At 37.1% G+C, this 17,928-nt stretch overlaps 1 protein-coding gene across 7 annotated transcripts in view; it reads right to left on the bottom strand.

Annotated features, from left to right (window-relative positions):
* PLEKHG1 (pleckstrin homology and RhoGEF domain containing G1) overlaps positions 1-17,928 on the bottom strand; it is a 123,001-nt gene that overhangs the window by 76,366 nt on the left and 28,707 nt on the right. For 5 of the 7 annotated variants that reach the window (XM_085576528.1, XM_085576531.1, XM_085576530.1 and 2 more), the window contains one exon: positions 11,284-11,358. The exons of the other annotated variants lie outside the window; for them this stretch is intronic. In XM_085576528.1, the coding sequence (XP_085432654.1) occupies positions 11,284-11,332 (49 nt within the window). In that variant the 5' untranslated portion in view covers positions 11,333-11,358. The remainder of the gene's footprint in view (positions 1-11,283; positions 11,359-17,928) is intronic. 7 annotated transcript variants of the gene reach the window in all.

The following is a 17,928-nucleotide window of genomic DNA, read 5'->3' as shown; positions in this document are numbered from 1 at the left end:
CTACGTATTAAAGCCAGATGAAACATTTAGAAGCCAATACCTGGGAGACATTGCTAACTGGAAAAAAGGTAGAAAAAAAGTTAGTGACTTGCCAAGTGTTACTATACCTTTTTCAGTAGAAAGAGCACATATTCTGTAAAACTATGAAGTGTTTCAGATAAAATACATAGTAGCAGAACTTGCTTAAGTGGAAAACGTACTTTCAAATACCTAATGTACTGGTAGAAAAATTATATCTGATGTATAAAGTGAAATATCAATTAGTTGTGCTTCTTGACAGATTGTAAAAACAACTGTAGGCTGAAATGTTTGAACTGGGATTTTCATATATCTTTACAAAGTAACAAACTAAGTCAGCCAAATACAGTACTTGAATACATCCAGACTTGAGGAAGCTTGCCAGAATGTCTAACTTGGCAGAAAAAGATTAAGCAGGATCAAGTCTGGTCAACAGGCAGCACTTTCGGCTCTACAAGACTCAGAGGTTTTTTTTGGTTGGTTGGTTGGTTGTTTTCTTTGTTTTCTGGCTCTTTTTTCTCCTTTTAATATGCATTCATTTTAGAGGAATTTTAAAGGCTTAAACCTGGAACCAAGAAACCTTCCTGTGTATCAGTACTTAAAACACCTTGCTGTTTTATGTCAAAGGAAACCTAAATTTATTTTCTTTAAATTTAAAAATTAAAAAAAAAAAAGGAAAAAAAGGAATAGACATAAACCCTATATTTTTTTCCCTCCATACAGTATATTCAGTGTGATTTTTCCTGCCTCACAAGCTTCCCTCCTGCCCATGTTCTCTTTATTTCACATTAAAGATTTCCTGGTATGACATTATCAGTGTGGCCTTTCCAGCTTCTTTTATTCACATGCAGAGAAGGGTGTGGGTAACTTATAAAAGTAGCCGTAAAGTAAATATGCCTATAAACTCTGACAATTTTATAAAAGGCATTTATTTGTCTGTATTCAGAAGTGACAACAATGCAGTGACATTTTCCCACAATAGGTAAGTGCAAACTTAGTTTTGGGTATTGTACTCTTCAGACACAGCAGTAATTCAGTGACTTTTAAATTTGTGAACCTAAAAAGCTTGTGCAATAATTTTTATTCTTAGTAAGACTTTGATTTTCCCACCTCTCAAGGAGAGGGTCCACAGAAGTCAGCTATCCAGGTAGCCCAGCTGTCTCCCAAAAAAGTGAAAATCTAAATACAGGCTCAGCACCCAAAAAGAAGTAGAAACTAAAAAAACTAAAAACAACCCCCAAAAACTTCTCATTTAGAAATACTACATTCTTAAAACACTAAAGAAATATATGAAACAGAGTCAAATCCTGCCCCATGAGGGCTCTTAAAAAAAATTTACCTCTATTCAGAATAAACAAAGTCTAAACAACTATCTTCAAGCTGTTCACAAGAAAGGGCTCAGCACATAAAAATGTGTTGCACTTCTGGTGGTTTTGGCTCACTCTGCTGCACCCCGATTACACAAACACAGCCCCAGTGGGGCCAATGCTAGCTCTGATAGGGTCACACTGCTCCTCCCTGGTGGCCAGCAGAGCTCAGTGTAGCACAGGGCACAGGAACACGCTGAGACAGTTGGATTTACACCACAAAACTACTCCAGAGGTATGATCTGAATCATATCCACATCTGCATCAGTCTGAAAGATGTGTGGCAAAATGGACTGGAGTTGCTGTACTAATAATGTGGATTCCAGGCAGGCCTGAAGCAATGAGCAGGTTGTGGTCTGTGATGAATGCACAGCATCTATATATGATACAGAAGTTTAAGTCACAACAGAAGATTGCAGAGGCTCAGCTCTACATAGAATCAGTTATTCTGATTCTAAAGCAGAAACTCTAGCTCTCTGACTTGACATAGAGGTTTCTGGAATCAGTGTACAGAGCAACTTCCCCAGAAGCATAAAGCACTGTGAGTTCCCACTGCTGCTTCTCCAAATCAAATGAAGCTTGTCAAGTCATCATGAGCCCTTCAGCCCTTTTTTGGCTGTTGGCCAAAAAAACCCTGTTCTTTCAGTATACCTGAAGCCTTAAAGAGCAGACGAACTTTACTGTCAGAAAACCTTAGGCATTAACATAAGACCTGTTCAAAAAAGCCATCAGTCCCTATCACCCTGGTTGTAGCCACATCTTGCAGTAAGAGCTGAAGAACTGTGACAAACACAGGAACTCACATTCTCAGCAGCATTAGATTTCTTCACCATGTGAAATGCAGGCAATATTTTTCTTCAGCCTTTCTGCTATGAATCACTTAAAATATTTCTAAGCACTTCATTAAATGCACAACATTGACTGGAAATATGCAATGAACCAGATATTTTTATTTGTAGATCCTAAAATTAACATTTGAAGATGTAACCTGAAACCTCAGTGCTGCAACACAACTTGCCCATATAGCTCCTTGCACCCAATGATTATTCCATAATTACAAGAAGCCAGCCACCTCCTTCCAGGATTGCAGTGCTCTTTTAAGACCAAAGTCCCAAGAAGTGGGGTCCAAGTATACAAGAAGATGCAGGTGTGAGTTTTTTCCTTCTAGAGGTTGAAATGACAGGGGGTGGCAAGCAGCAGAACTAACCAATAATCATTAATAACGAATATGTATTTAAAATACAATTAAGACATCCTTCATCAATATTTCTGAGGAGAGAAATGAACAACAGTTCATGATAGACTTCACACTCAAGAAAGTAATCTTTCTGTCACATGTCTTCTTTCTGTCACAAGGATTACCTAGCTAGCAGCTGTCAATGGAATGGGTCTTTAAATACTTTGCCTGTTTCATCAGGTTACAAAATATTTGTGTCGTGGGGTTGAGGAGGGCAGCTTTGGGACTCCTTCAATTTCCTATTTGGAATTTGCCAAATGCTGTAAGATTAGACCAGTGCCTCTAGTTAATCTAGTGCCTCTTTGATGGGGAAAAGATCCTCAAAAATTTTAGACAGCCTTAAAAAAAAATAATATATTTTACTACTACTAAGTTGTGAAAAAAAAAATCACTAATGACATGAGAAAAATTCAATTTATACATATCATACTTACAGTGTGAGGAAGGCTCCTGTGTCTCTTTTTTAGTGACTACAGAGCTCCTAGGACTGGGATCTAATACCAAGGTTCTCACAGGGTAGGGATCCTAACTGGGGACCAAACCTTGAATGCAGCCGTTTGATTTTTGGGAGAATTATAGCAGAGTCTTATCTTCATAAAGGATTTCCTGTTGCCTACAATTTGTATTCATATGGCAAAACCACAAAACATTCTTGGCAGGACATTCCATCTTTAGAAACACTGGCTTACTTCAGATATTACCAGACAGAACCATCTCCTGGCCAGACATCAGGCAGAATTCCCTAACAATTAGCCTCATACATGACTTGTTTCTTCCAGTATTGCTTTCCATTGTGAAACACATACACTCTCATGAGATAAGATTTAACCATGAACATGAAATTTTTATGCAGTGAAAAGTACAAATATATAAACTGATAACCACCCTTCTTAACAAACAGACATTGAGAGCAAGCATGTTGTTTATAACTATCTCAACAGAAAGTAGACAAAACAGAAACCAAATAACTTGGATTGCCTGGCTTTCCTGAACTAGAAGAGTCCAGATTTCCTAGGACAGAGGTTAAGCTCAAATTCTTACCACCTTAAACAATTTTTTGGTCATTCCATCATTTGAAGCACAGGCTACCTTGTGTGTATATGGGAAAACAAGTGTTTACTTCACCTGGAAGCTGTGTCCCTTTAAAATTATCCTACAATATTATGCTGCAGGAACCATTGCCAAGATGTATGTAATGGAGTTTAAGACCCACTCCACAAAAGGCACAAGTAAAAACAGATTTTTTTTTTTAAGAATTTGTTAACTTCTCATGTCTTGAACTGCACAATTGATTTTGCAGCGTATTCTGACCAAAGAGATGACAAGAAACTAATGTGGATATAATTTAAAGAATTAAAGTATCGTGTTTGCTCTTTTGACTGTACCACTAATGGATCTGGGCACACTACAACAAAAGCAGCCTCCCACCTTTACTCCCCTTCCCTGCTCTCCTCAGCTTGCTGACTCTTCAAGAACTTGACTTCAAGAGTTTGACATATTGCTTCAAAATTTTTATTGCTCATAAAACATCAAAGCTACCTCCCCTTCTGGTTTATCAGCAAGCAGCATTTACCCCCTTTTTAAGCTAAATAAAACTACAGGTAACCAATTAAAAAAGCAAAACTACAGCTAAGCCTTCGTCTATATTTATTAATCTCTCAGGTTTAAATTTAGCATATGAAGGCCTCTCAGCCCACTTCTAATGCCAGCAGCATAGTTTGAAATTACTGCTAGACATATAACTGGGTCAATAAACAACAAAAAATATTATACTTGCTACTAGCAGGCTTACATTTGCTATCTATATAGCACCTGTCAAAATTCTTCAGAATCAAGTGATCAATAATGGGGACATACCTGTGCTGCTGCAACTCAAACAGCAAAATCTGGTTTTATCTTCATTTTTACTACTTTGGATCTTTTGGTTTTAAGGATATGGTCAGCACAAGATGAAAGAATGTAACCTTGACATTGTCATTTATCTTAAGAGTTGCAGCTCACATTAACTGGTAGCAAGTAATCCATTTTTGTCTGTTATCCTTCCATGTCCTTTAAATTACTTTGGAAGAAATACAGCTGGGGAGGAGGTGGAATCAATGAATCTGAAAACAGATTTCTGGCTTGTCACTTGAATAAAGCAGCAAGGCAAAATATGGCAGAAATTCCAAAAGGGAGGGAAAAAGCACAGCTGTGGGGATGAAAGCTGATTTACATTTAAGAAACTGCTGAAAGACTAACTGTTACTATTACTTATTTTCTATATATTAAACCTGTGCAGTTGCCAGCAATCTGGACTGTGTTTCTACACAATGACATGGAATATATGATAGTAAAGAAAAAACACCTCAAAAAACCACCACCAAAAAAAACCCAAAAACACAAAACAAGCCATTATGAAACTGGCAAAGGAAATAACTTTAAATCAGCATTTTTAACAGGACAGTTTTTCATTATAACTGTCTTTTTAGGCTGTTTCAATTATTGCAGAACAGCAATTTAACACCAAGTAGCTGCTTTAACAACAATAACTGTTCTGTTTGGTGACAAAGTCTTCCCAATAAAGGAATCTCAAGAGAAACAATGGTTATCAAGCCCCATCTAGAAAGAGCAGATGCAAAGCATACTGCTAAGATCTGTAATTACAGAATAGTACATTTATGTTTTTACTCCAGGTCATACACAGCTAAGACTCTAGTATTGGAGTGTAACTTCTGGTTGGGGTCTCCCTCAAAAACTATTATGTTACTCAAATTACTTTTAAACACAAAAAGATAATTTAAACCTGGAATAGCTTTTCTTAGGATCAGCAGCACATTTCTGAGGTGGTAAGCAAGACAGATGCTAAACATAACATAAAATTTTAAAAACTATTTATAAAGGAGTGTTCAATCAATCTTTTTGTCAAGCATTTTATATACACAGCTACGCTCAAAATAATTAATAAATTCAATAATTAGACACTGTTTATCATTTCTGATAGGAAAAGGAATTTTTACACTTCAATACACAGATAATTAGTATGCCATTTCTTTCTTTTCTCTAGCAAGGAACCTTTCCTCCTCCAGGAATGTTTGAATTGTTTTAGATTTCTCTCAATTTGAAATATCAATTTAGAGATAAATTAATAACATTAGGACTCAGAAGGGCTTTAAAGAAACTAGCTGGTTTTCATCCAGATACATCACATTTGACTGCTTCATGCAAGCCACATTTAGCCTCCCTATTTTGAACTACCCCAAATTGGTTATGTACACATTATGTGTGAAACATTACACACATAATTTTACATTGTGTGCAATTTATTGGTACAAAAGCAAAAAAATGCATCAAACAAGGGCTACACTTCTTAATTGCTTGAGAACTAAGAATTAGTTACCCTTGAAACAGAAAAATATAAGTAATTCTTTGAGAATGGGATCACTGATATTAAAAAACCCTCCACAGTTTTCCAAACCTCAAGTTTAAGCAGTTCAGGCCACATAAACTTTTTATAATTCGTGGATGACTGGAACACTGATCTTTGGCAGTATACCAGCCAGTCAGGAACACCAGGGAAAGTGCTTGGCATTTGAAGAACAAGTCATTCTATTTGTTAATGGCCCAACCTTTGTAATCAGTGACTTAATCACCATTACATTACAGCAACTGCATCTTCACTTTTGATAAAGAACAGGCTTTCCTGTACTCAAACATATCACAACGTCCAGAACAGTCTGCTTCTCAGTGCCCTAGATGAAGGCAGCCACCACCACCTCCTCCTCCTCTTCTCTGAGTTGAGGAAGTTTGGAAACTCATCCAGTTTCTGCCGGTTGGTGACTGAGAAACAAAGTGGGACCCAGCCAGAGTGGCTCAGTACTAAGGCAGTTCACCAGAGTGCTTTCAGGAAAATAGCCAGTTGATTCAAGGCTGTGGTTTAACGCCTCGGGCACTAGCAGAGAACATGAGCTGTGCTGCACACCGCAGGGGCTGCACATGGAGCTGGCTTCGGCTCTTGCGAGCACCCAACTTCTGCGGACTGGAGGCTCGCCCGGATGTCAAGGGTTATGACAAGAGTCATTATGCCTTGTGACAACAGCCTATAACCCCTTTTGCAAGGGAAGATGTGCTACCCTCTTGCAGTGTGCATAGGGAAGCCAGCAATTTAGTGAGGAGTCAGAATCAAGATATCCAATTTCATCACCCTTCCACTTCGCATTTGTCCCATTTCCAATCAGATTTCAAATCTACTTAGGCTTCATCACCTCCTTTTATAAACACTAGGGTTAAGAATTTCAGTTACCATCTTTATACTTCCTCCTCCATCAAGATATGATTTTGGGGGCATTAAAAGCTGCTGCAAAATGAGGCTATGAATAGTAGCTAAGGAATAACTTGGCACAGGAAAATGAAATTACTGGGGATAGTGAGAATATAAAAAGCATGTACTATGTTTTCCCCATCACTTTTCTAGCTTCCAACCATTTTCAGCTAAAGGCCTTTCCTTAGTTTACAGTGGCTCATTTATTTGGAGTTGTCTTCTCTGGTCTCCCTTTCAACACATGAGTTTTTAAAATTCACAATATTATTTTGCAGGAAAGCCTACAATGTCCACCACCTTCTGCATAAATAGCCAAGGCCTTTTATGCTCCATCTCACCCAGTCAGTGTCAGTACACTGATTTTTTTGTGCCCATCTCAGCCCAGTGATGTACCATTAAGCCTACAAGTGCACTATTACCATAATTTCCTATAACTCACATGCACATAGGATCTGAAAAAGCTATAGATAAGATGCTTCATTTTCCCATCTCTTTCTGTGTTTCTTTAAAAGGGGTGTAGTAATAATAAAGTGTAACAACAACTTTCTCCATTACACGTGATGCACTGAAAGCCCACACAGCACTTACTAGCCTGTATGACCACATCCTGGCATTCCTGCCATGAAAGAATCAGCCTTAGCAAAATCTGGAAGTAGGAATACTGATGCTATTTTCTTCACTGCATTTGAAGTGTATGATCCATGGGGCTATGCTTGCACATTCTTCCTGTGCAGCGTTGCACATCACAGCAGAAATAGCACACAAACCTAAGTCAGAGGAGTTACAAAATGCAAAGAGATTTATCACAAGCAGCAACAGAAACAGCTGGTAGGCTCCCACTAGTGCCATCAGGTACACAATGCAAGGAAAACTTTTTGTTGCTGTAGGATATTTTACAATGACATAAGCTTGTCCACAGGGATTTGTCAGCGGCTGTTTATAAAGTCCAGGTGTAACATTTGTTTCCTTCAGGATGCGAGTGTGGACCATGAAGTCAGTAAGAGAGGATCCAGCTGTGGGAAGTCATACTTCTTACTTAATGAAAAAGTTGGTGTGGGAAGAGGGAAAGGAAGAAGACTTTATGGGAATTTAACTTCCTCATGTCTTCTTCAAATATGCCTACTTTAAGGCACAGAAAAACAACCAGTCAAGCTGACTGGAGAAACTGAATAAAGGTTCCCACATCCATATAGATTTTCTAAGTATTTTGCATAAAGCTGCTGCTAAGGTAGCACTTGACTGATATCCCCAAAACTTTGAGTCTGTGAATTTTCCAAACAGATACTAAGGCAGACCTCATCTGGTTTCTTTGAAGCAAGCCTAGCTGTGTTATGAACAGCTGTTCACAGGTATTGTGAGAAAAAATTAATCCACTATCCACAGGATGAAACACTTGTGTTTTATGAAAAAAAATATTCAGTATCATCAAAGTTTTTGTTAAGCTAGAAAAAGCTTTAATCCTATAAGACAGATAATTTATAGTGAAAGAATTCTACAATCATTCCCCAAATTTTTGCAAATAAATAACTCCTCAGCTCTAGATACCATAATGAGCAGCTACTGTGAATCACAGAGGCCTCTCTAAAGGAGAGATGAAGAATTTCATAGAATTTCATAGGTAGTGGCTGGGGTGCTGCTGTCACAGCCTCATTTCCAGTGGTTAACTATACTAGAAGTTTAAGAGTGACTTTTCAGCAAACACAGGCAGAAAAAAATGCTAATTCCATTGCAAGCTAAACCAGAAATACACTCAGTCCACTTCCTGGTATTGACATAGTACATTGTTCTAAATGCATCCATTGTAAATAGAATATAATAGCTTTGCCAAAGGAAAATAGTTAAGAAATAGTTATATGTGGATCATGGTAGGAGGTTTTTTGTCTTAATTTGTTTGTCTACCACTCCTTGATAGCTAAACAAGCTTCTTGAAAAAACATTTTTCCTTGTGTGATATACACACACTTCCATTTTTGCCACAACTGAATCTCCAGGTCCTGGGTTTTTTCTCCTGATAGCACAAAGCAAGCATTGACATTTATAAATACAACTGTTGACTCTAAAAGGTTTGACAGAAGAGGTGGCAGAAAATCAAATAGTCTGCCCACCCACTGGGGACCCTTGAGTCAAGGACTAAGTTACAGTAACTTAATTACAGGAAACTCCTTTCTCAATTGTCTGCTCCTGTGTGCTTCATGGCTTAACTGGAGTATATGGAGCAGTGGGTCAGGGGCAGGGTGGGGCACTGCTAGGTTAAAGCAACACTGGCTTTTTCAAAGTTTCCAGATAATCAGTTACTTGCCAACACTTTGTTCAACCCAGCTTGACCCTGATGAACAGTAGAGGTTAATTGTTGGAAATTTGTAACAACAAATATACCTTTTTCTTCTCTTTTAACCAATGACTGCAAGAATATTTCTTTGGGGGAAAAAACCAAGCAGTACTAAGTTGTTATGATTTCTGGAAATAATTACAAAAGTTCACATAAATGTTTGTGCACATAAGGAGTGTTGCTATTTTAATCATGAGAAATGAAACATCCACTTCTCAATTCTGACTCAGTCATACCAGCAAAATATTTCTACCTACCAGTTAGCTGTATAAATGTTAAGTAAATAGAGATGTATATGATAATAGACTAACTATAGAAGTTTATCTTGTAATCCATGTTGCAGCAGCCACTGTCATATATGTCTGATAATTTTTTTTCAGTAAACATTATCATAATAGCTTTGAATGTATTTATTATAATAAACAAACACAAACTCTCATTAACTCCCAGCACTCATGACTTCATATCATTAGAATGCTTTATCTAGAGTATTTTCCTCAAGATATAAAAACAGGTCTTTTAAGTGCAATTGCATTATTATTCATTAGCTCATCTTTTTTTTTTTTTAATAAATCAGTTCTTAAAGAGCAATTAAAAACAAAACACCCAGATTAAACCTGGATAAAGTTTTGTTTTAGTAAACATTGCATTTGCTAAAGCACACACACAGAATCACACAGAATTTTCTGAGTTGGAAGGGACCCACAAGTATCCGCAAGTACAAGTCTAACATACAGGGGCCAAAGCTGTGACCTTGGCATTATCAGCATCCTGCTCTAAGCAACTGCGTAAGGATATTTTATACAGGCTCTGGAATAACTTCATGAGCTCTTATCACAACAAAGCACAATGACAACTGCAATTTGAAAATGAAGATTCAGGATAATCTCATCATTTTAGTTAGCTATATTTCATTGTAGGCTTTTGCTTCAGGTGGACTCACTCCAATGCTTTTAGCATAAGCATTTATTTATAAGGATGACACAACATGTGCATCAGAGAGAGCTCAATCTTTAAAAGACTAGCTGTAATTGCTTCTCCTCTTGTGTTGAGAGTTCTCCCAGTAACATGTCAAGCTTTACAGTAAATTTTAAAAGGCCTTCTGCAGTTAAGCATAATTGAATACCCTTTACATGAAGAGAAGTACCTGTCCCTACTATATTTGATGCACTTCTTGAAATTATTATTGCAGCTTGTTCCTCCATGCATTTCAAATGCCAAAACTGAGGTCCAAAATCTACAAAAATACTTAAAACTGAATTTTGAGACATCTGAGCTGTACGCTTTAGTTAGACTAAACCACACATTTTAATTAATATAGCCCTTGTGTGAGGACAGCAATGATCTGGAAAGTAAGGATAAGATAGCTTTTACACAATACTGTCAGAAACCCTTCACAATCTTCACATGAAATAGCAAATTTTTATAAAATGTTTTAATGACACATCCAGCAGTGATTCTGGGGAAGGAATCAGACTAGGCAGGGCTACAATTGTTTTCAAATAATGAATTTTCCCTGAAACCAAGTACCAAACCTTCAGATGTGGGAATTTAAAATTAATAGACCTCAAGAGGAAACAAAATGGTCTGAGTGAGCATTTCAAGATTCCACTGATTTAGTAAAAATCACACGGACAATTCCTCCTTGTATCAATCAACCCACAGCTTAAATGTCAGTTTTGGTTCCATGAGACTCAAGTATACCATAGAAAAAACTGACTTCAGTTAACAAGATCTCTTTATGAAATGGGACAAAACACCTTCAATGCTGAAATCCTAGCAGTGCACTTCCCCATTATTCTATATTTTAGTACTACCATGGATGATGGGCTAGGGGGGGATGGAGAGGTTATTCAAAGACAAGTGAAAATTTCCTGCTATCTAGATAAACTTGCATATATAATACTAATCCAGCTCTCCCTTAAAATTAAGGCCAGTAAGGGAAACTAGTTTTTAACTTCAAAAAATTCTTCACAGAATCCAAACACTTCTTTTTTTCTTTCAATAGACAAAAGAACAGAAGAAAACCACTAACCTTCAGTTCTGGGCACAGGCTCTGTAGCACCTGGTGTTTTATCTGGCATCTCTGCAGACACAGGCTTAGTAGAACCTAATGGACACAAAGCAAAGGCAGAGTTTTCCATCAAAACGAGCATGTTTCAGTAAGGCACTCCCCTGCTCCACAGCCCCTGTGAAGGATGGGTTTTCAGCTTTCATCGCTTTTGTGTCTGTGTATAAGAAGTGTGAACAGACAAAACTCTCTCAGGATTAACTGCAGTGCTATTCAGGAGGCTCTCAGTTGGATGTACTACCAGGTAGGCACAAAAGAACCCTCTCACATTTGAGAGCACTAATTACATCTGGTGAACGTCTGCCTTTGATTTCACACATTTTTCTGCCTCAGTTAATTTCTAGTGAGAGATCTATGAACTGGGATGGAAGAGCTGCTTGCACTAAGGTACTGCTGAAGTTAACCATGGAGTGACCATCCAGAGGGTCACAACAGCCTGCATCAAACAGAAAATCCCACTAACTTAAAGCTTTACTAAACTGCAGAGCACTAATATTTCTTCCAGCACAGCATTGGGCAAAGAAGAAAAGGCTTCTCAGGAAGGCAGGGAACACGTCTCCTCTTACAGCAACCTTATGTACCCTCTGTGGTACTGGCCAATGGTCAACATGTGGCCACCACACACTGGCTGGGATTTTGTATCCTCCTTTCCAGCACCTTTGAATATTTTCCCATCTCCAGCAATACTGACACTCCATTTTACATAATGAAAGCCTCAAGATCAGACAGGATGCACCAAGACCAGACAAATCAGAACAAGGATGATTCTCTGTCTGAAGGACTTGTGTGCCACCTGGGACAGGGACTTCACCTCAGCTGACAATTCATATACACAGCTCAGTGCTGTGTACAGCACTGTACAGAGTGCACAGCATTGGAACTATTCACAGTACAGCCTTAATTCTTAATGAAGGAATTATCTACTTTCTAACAACACTGAGGTGATTTTGCACGCAGTTTTCAAGACGGCCATCAGATCCAGAGTTACTGGAGACCTTCCAGCAGCATAACTGAGACTGAGCTCAAATAAATGGCCCTTTTTTCCTCCCTTCTTAAATTACTTTGCTTTCAAATTCATATAGCTTGTTTTGAATCCTATCCTCAGACATAAAATGAAAACATTTCTCCCCTAGTTTCCATTAAGGAGCTTAGGTTTATATTACAACCAAAAAATAAAAAATTTGTAGGATTTTTTAAGCTCTTTCAGCTGCATTTCAAGTATATTTGTCATATTTAATTTGCAAATATGTAAAATACTTAGAAATATTAGACACACATGAGGCTACAATCCACTGGCACATATTAGGGGAGAAATTTATTTCTATTTAGCTGATGAAAATTCGACTAGATTTTCTATATTATTTGCTAGATCAGCCAATTATTTCTACTCAAGATAAAATCCACCACATCTTACCTAGGAATCACTTTGTCCTTAATATAGATGTTTCATCCACACGACAGTACATACATTAAAGACTGTGAGCTAGCTAAACATCTTCTCTAAATCCTCCAAATTAACAGCTGTAATGCTTATCCACCTGAATGTCTGAGTTTATGGTTCATAAAACACAGCTGGACAGTGCCACAAACTGAACAAACAAGTGTGCCCACAACAGAGGCTTAAACAACTACAAAAACCTAGGGGTCTCCAAACTCCTTTACAAACCTGCTATAAAACAGAACCTGCTCTCCAGAAGACAATTAAAAAATAAATTTGTTCTTAAAACAGATTATTCAAATTTAATTATCTATGCTTATCATCAGTAGGCAGCTGGCTAGAATAAATACACCAACTAATTCTAAAACTTGGCAAGCTTGTGTCTAACCCCCTGCATTCAATGATGCACTACATATTCTCTGAACATCACACCAGTTTACAAATCAAATTCCAGTTATCCAGTGATTTACTACTAAAGTTATAGGAACCAGTTAATCACACAATATATTTGAAACAAGAAATTTCATCAATAGATAATATATCTACTTTCTGTGATTAATTTTAAAATACAAAAACCATCTTATTTAAATTTTAAATAAATCATTTCATATCACTTATTCAGGAAAAAGTACGTTAAAAATGGAAAAACAAGGATATCCATATATTTATTTTATGGTTTTGGCTGGTTAGAGTTTCATAGACTTGAAATAAATATATTAAGTAAACTTCACCATGAAAATGCTCACAGAGTCACTTACTGACATGTTAATGACAAAATCAAAAAATAAAATCAGTAATCTCAGAAATAATTTTGGACTGCTTTACTGACATTTTGTAGAGTTGCTAAATGCAAGCAAGAAAAAATGACCTTTTTTTTGCCTCTTCTCCCTGATTTTTATTTACATAAGTCAACTCTTTTCTCATCTAAAGTAGGCCAGCCTTTTCTATAAGGCCTTCTAAGGAAGTGAAAGCCTTGCTTTTCTGTTATCAAAACTCAAAACCAGAAAGCAATTTTTCTGCAAGTAAGGCCCACCCCAACAGTCATTTATCCAAATTTAATGAAGTTCCTGTGTTTATCCCTTGCTATGGAGTATGACCTATCATTCCCGGTACAAAATCAAGTGGGATTCAAATGGGCGTTGAATGACCTTGTCATTTTTAATAATGGAATAGTAACTTGAAATCTGGATCATTCCATTACTGCACAGAAACCAAGGTATTTATTGAACAGGTTCAGACCTGCCACTGCTACAACAACTCTGTTTCAAGAGCTCATTTGGATAATCCATGGCAAGTTTAAAAACTACAATCCCACTAATGGTTTTCTACAGACTTGCCAGTTTAGCAGCTCTGCATTACAAAATATGATAGCAAGGGCTTTAACAGAACTACAACAGGTTAAAGAAAGCTTCTGTGCCTAGAAAAGTGCGTCTTCAGAACAATGTCTAGAAATTCTCACACCTCCAAGATGCCCGAGTCCAACTTTTAAACAGACACTGCCAAGTCCACCCCTAAACCATGTCCCTAAGTGCCACGTCTATATATCTTTTAAATATCTCCATGTATATCCACTTCTTCCCTGGCCAGCCTGTTTCAATGCATGAAAAACCCTTTCCATAAAGAATTTTTTCCCCCAAATAGTCTTGTCACTGTCTGTAATAGTTTTCAGTAATGAAAGAGTTTGAACTCTGTTGCTGTTTTTTCTAAAGCTTACAGGAGATTATTGTGCCAGAATTGTACAACCAGGTGCAAGTATGACACAGTCTTCAGCACTTTTCTGATTCATTATCAATTGAAAACATTACATCTAAAAACTGTGGTCCAGTAACATAGCACAGAACAGTATTTTATTACTTATTCAAAAAGTACACAAATCTATATATTTTTAAAAATACTTTTCACCATTTTGTCTCATTAATTCAAACCAGTTGCATGCTATTGCTAGAATTTGCAGAATACACTAAAAAACTTTAAAAAGAACAAGTACAGAACTCTGCTCTGTTTTCTGTAACACACCAAGTTTTGAATTATTCAAAAAGCAGAAGCTAATGTTAAGCATTCCTTTATTTATAAAATTCCTCCTTTCAATCTAGGAAGGAAATCTCTGACAAAAACTATTAATCAGACAAGTAAAATAAATCTCTCTCTCTCTGCAGTATGGCCAAGCTGGACTCATATAAAATCTGGTCGAAAATCAGCATTTGGGGTACAAGCTTGCTAGTAAATGTAAAAGAAAATAATGCTTGCTCAATTTCTGTACAAACAATTTTCACTTATCCAGACAATATTATTAGTAGTAGTACCCCAAAGCTTTTAAGCATCTTATTAAAAAAAAACTTTCTGGACACTCCTAAATGCTCTTGTAATATAATTATTGAAATAGTTTAAATTGTCTCTGAATCTCAGGCTCAGCTATTTTAGTAGTCCATGAGGTACCTTGTATTTTTGAACTCATCAGTCAAACCTGTTACCTATTGCTTAGAGCACTTTTTCACAGAACATCCTAGTAAGAGAACTTGAAATACATATGCATTGATAATTTATGAATAAACACAGCTATACCATTTACATTTCTCAGTTAAGGAAAACTCTTTAACAGCAACCAAAACCAGTCAGATGTATGACCATGCATTTTCATGGGCCATAATCAGCCAGGGCCACCCAAACAGGCATACTGGGAGGTCCTAGTTCAAGAAATTTTTTGTTCCTACCAGTAGATTGATTTGCCTTTAAAATCCTGAGCTGCTAAAAACTGCAAATCAGCTTTAGTGTTATAAAAAACATAAGATCCTTTAAACACAGCATCTAAACCAATAGTGTGCTGTAGGTGAATTAGTAAAATTTATTCAAATTTATAGCACATGGGTGGCTAAAAAATACTTTTAAAAAATCATGCTCACAAAAAATACGGATGTTTCACAGACAAATATATACCTTGTCTCTTTAACTAACTGTACTTTGCAAAAAAAAAAAAACAAAACAAAAAAACAAAACCAAAAAAACCCTAATAAAAGAAAACCATCAGTAAGGGTTCTAACTATTTAAAATCATTATTAATCACAATTTTCACTTTTAAAGTTTCATGGACAAATTTCCATTGGAGGGAAGACTTCTGTTCCACTTTCATTCTTTGAAAAATTTATTGCTATATTCTCAAAAAAGCACCAAGGAACTTGAAAGAGACTATTGTTTGTCACAGGACTGTTTGCAGATGAAACAAAAATCTAACCTGACCCTCCTCCTTTGTGTCAAACCCTTTTTCTTCAAAAACTTGTCAAATACAGTTACTTTTCAATGACAGACACTGCCTCCTCCCCCATCTTCCATAGACACAATCAACATTGATATAAGATTCTGCTGTGGTCACTTTATTCACAATCAGAATATATGTTCCCTTACAATACTTTACTACAATTTTAAATGCAGCCTTTTACAGATTAAACAGTCAGTGCCCTATACACATACCAATACATGTAAAATAACGGAAGTTCTGAAATTCTACATTACATATTGTGCTGTAAACAGAAAAACTATCTGTTGGTTTATTTTTTAAGCAGTATCTAGATGAGTTCTTTCTGCTGCAATAAAAAAAAAAGGTGTAAGAGTAGTAGAAATAAAATAGATATTTGTAGGTTTTTTGACATGAAATATTTTGCAAACAAACAAGGATAATTAGATGCCCAGTGAGAGCCTGCACAGACACCCATCCTTCTTGAATGAATGGTACTGGATGTTGCATTTCTGAATGTAAAACAACTCACAGATCTCCAAAACCAGCACTCACATTCTCAGGTTTCACAATGAACTCCAAACTCCAAGGATGGCTATGGTAAAATTCATACTCACAGCAACACACTCTGACATTTGATTGTTAAACATTGCATATTATCTTTGTTAGAGAATAGGGACATCTGTCCCTGATCTAGTTTTTGTCATTTGTTTGCCTACAAAATCCCTTCTGGAGCAGATGCATTGCTGCTCTGAGCCCCGCGAGAATAGCTTTGATCCCAGGTCACATAAACCATAAAACAAGTTTATATGCTAACACTAACATGGTTCTTTCACATGAACCAAGAAGTGACACTGAAAGAAACCCCAAATAACATTGTCCTAAGGGATAACAATTATGAGGACAAAAACCAAGCCCTCATTTCTGCTTCTGTTCACCACCACCCCTCATCATTCCTAAGTAATATGGCAGTACCTGTTTAAGATTCAAATGTTATTTCAAGTTCATAGTTATTCCTTCAAAAACTGCACAGGATTCTAATGGCTCCTTTCATTCCCTTCCAGCAGCACTCTGGATGTGGGTGAGTTACAGCTTCCCTTCTACAAAAATGTCCCACAAAAATCTTCCAGTCTTCTCCCCCCTGCATGTCAACACATACCAGAATGTTCCAGCTTTGAGGGGTTTTGCTGGAACTTGGGGTTCGGATTTTGTGGGGTTTTTTGGTAAGATGCTACAGATTTTCCTGATATTCCCAAACCATGCCATCCTTTCACTTTCTTTTCCACAGAAAGGCAGTATGACACTGTGACACAAGACAAATGCAGTAAGAGATGAGCTGGTCCAAATAAGACCCTCTGATCTATAGTGGCAAGAAGGAGCAAAACCCCCTTTACACATTTGCCCACTGACAAAAGTCACAGTAACATCATTCTCTCTCCTGCCCACTTCTTCAAAACAAACTTTATCTACAGCATCCTCTGCCTAGTTTCTGGAGCTAATCATCCATACTGTGGCTCCAGTCCAGAATACTTAACTTTTTGCCGGCAGGCAAAGACCAAATCACAGAATCCCTTTGTCACTTTCATTCTGGTTTACTGCAATTCACAGTGTTTGAATATGAAAAGCATAATAAATGTTCTAATGTAAGGAATGAGCTGACTGGCTCCTCTGTGGTTTAACTGCTACGCATATGTCTTCTTCCTCCTCTCATCTCTCCAACACTTTTAAATCCATTCCCAGTGCTATTCCAAGGTTTTGGTCATGGTTTTCCAAACCCACGAAAAAATCAAGTTCAGCAGCTAATCACCATGCTACGTCTGCAAGGAAAGACAGTGTATTTTTTACCAAGTAACACCGGATATGAGGTCTAGAAGGGCATGTGACACAATATTTTCTCCTTCAAACTTTGTAGAGAACTTGAAAAGATGAGCCATACTCAACT

This window comes from Lonchura striata, chromosome 3 (assembly GCF_050655825.1).
Source record: "Lonchura striata isolate lonStrDom1 chromosome 3, ASM5065582v1, whole genome shotgun sequence".
Classification (NCBI taxonomy): Eukaryota; Metazoa; Chordata; class Aves; order Passeriformes; family Estrildidae; genus Lonchura; species Lonchura striata.
Note: the sequence above shows the minus strand (reverse complement) of the source record. Positions and strands in the feature narration are given on the sequence as shown.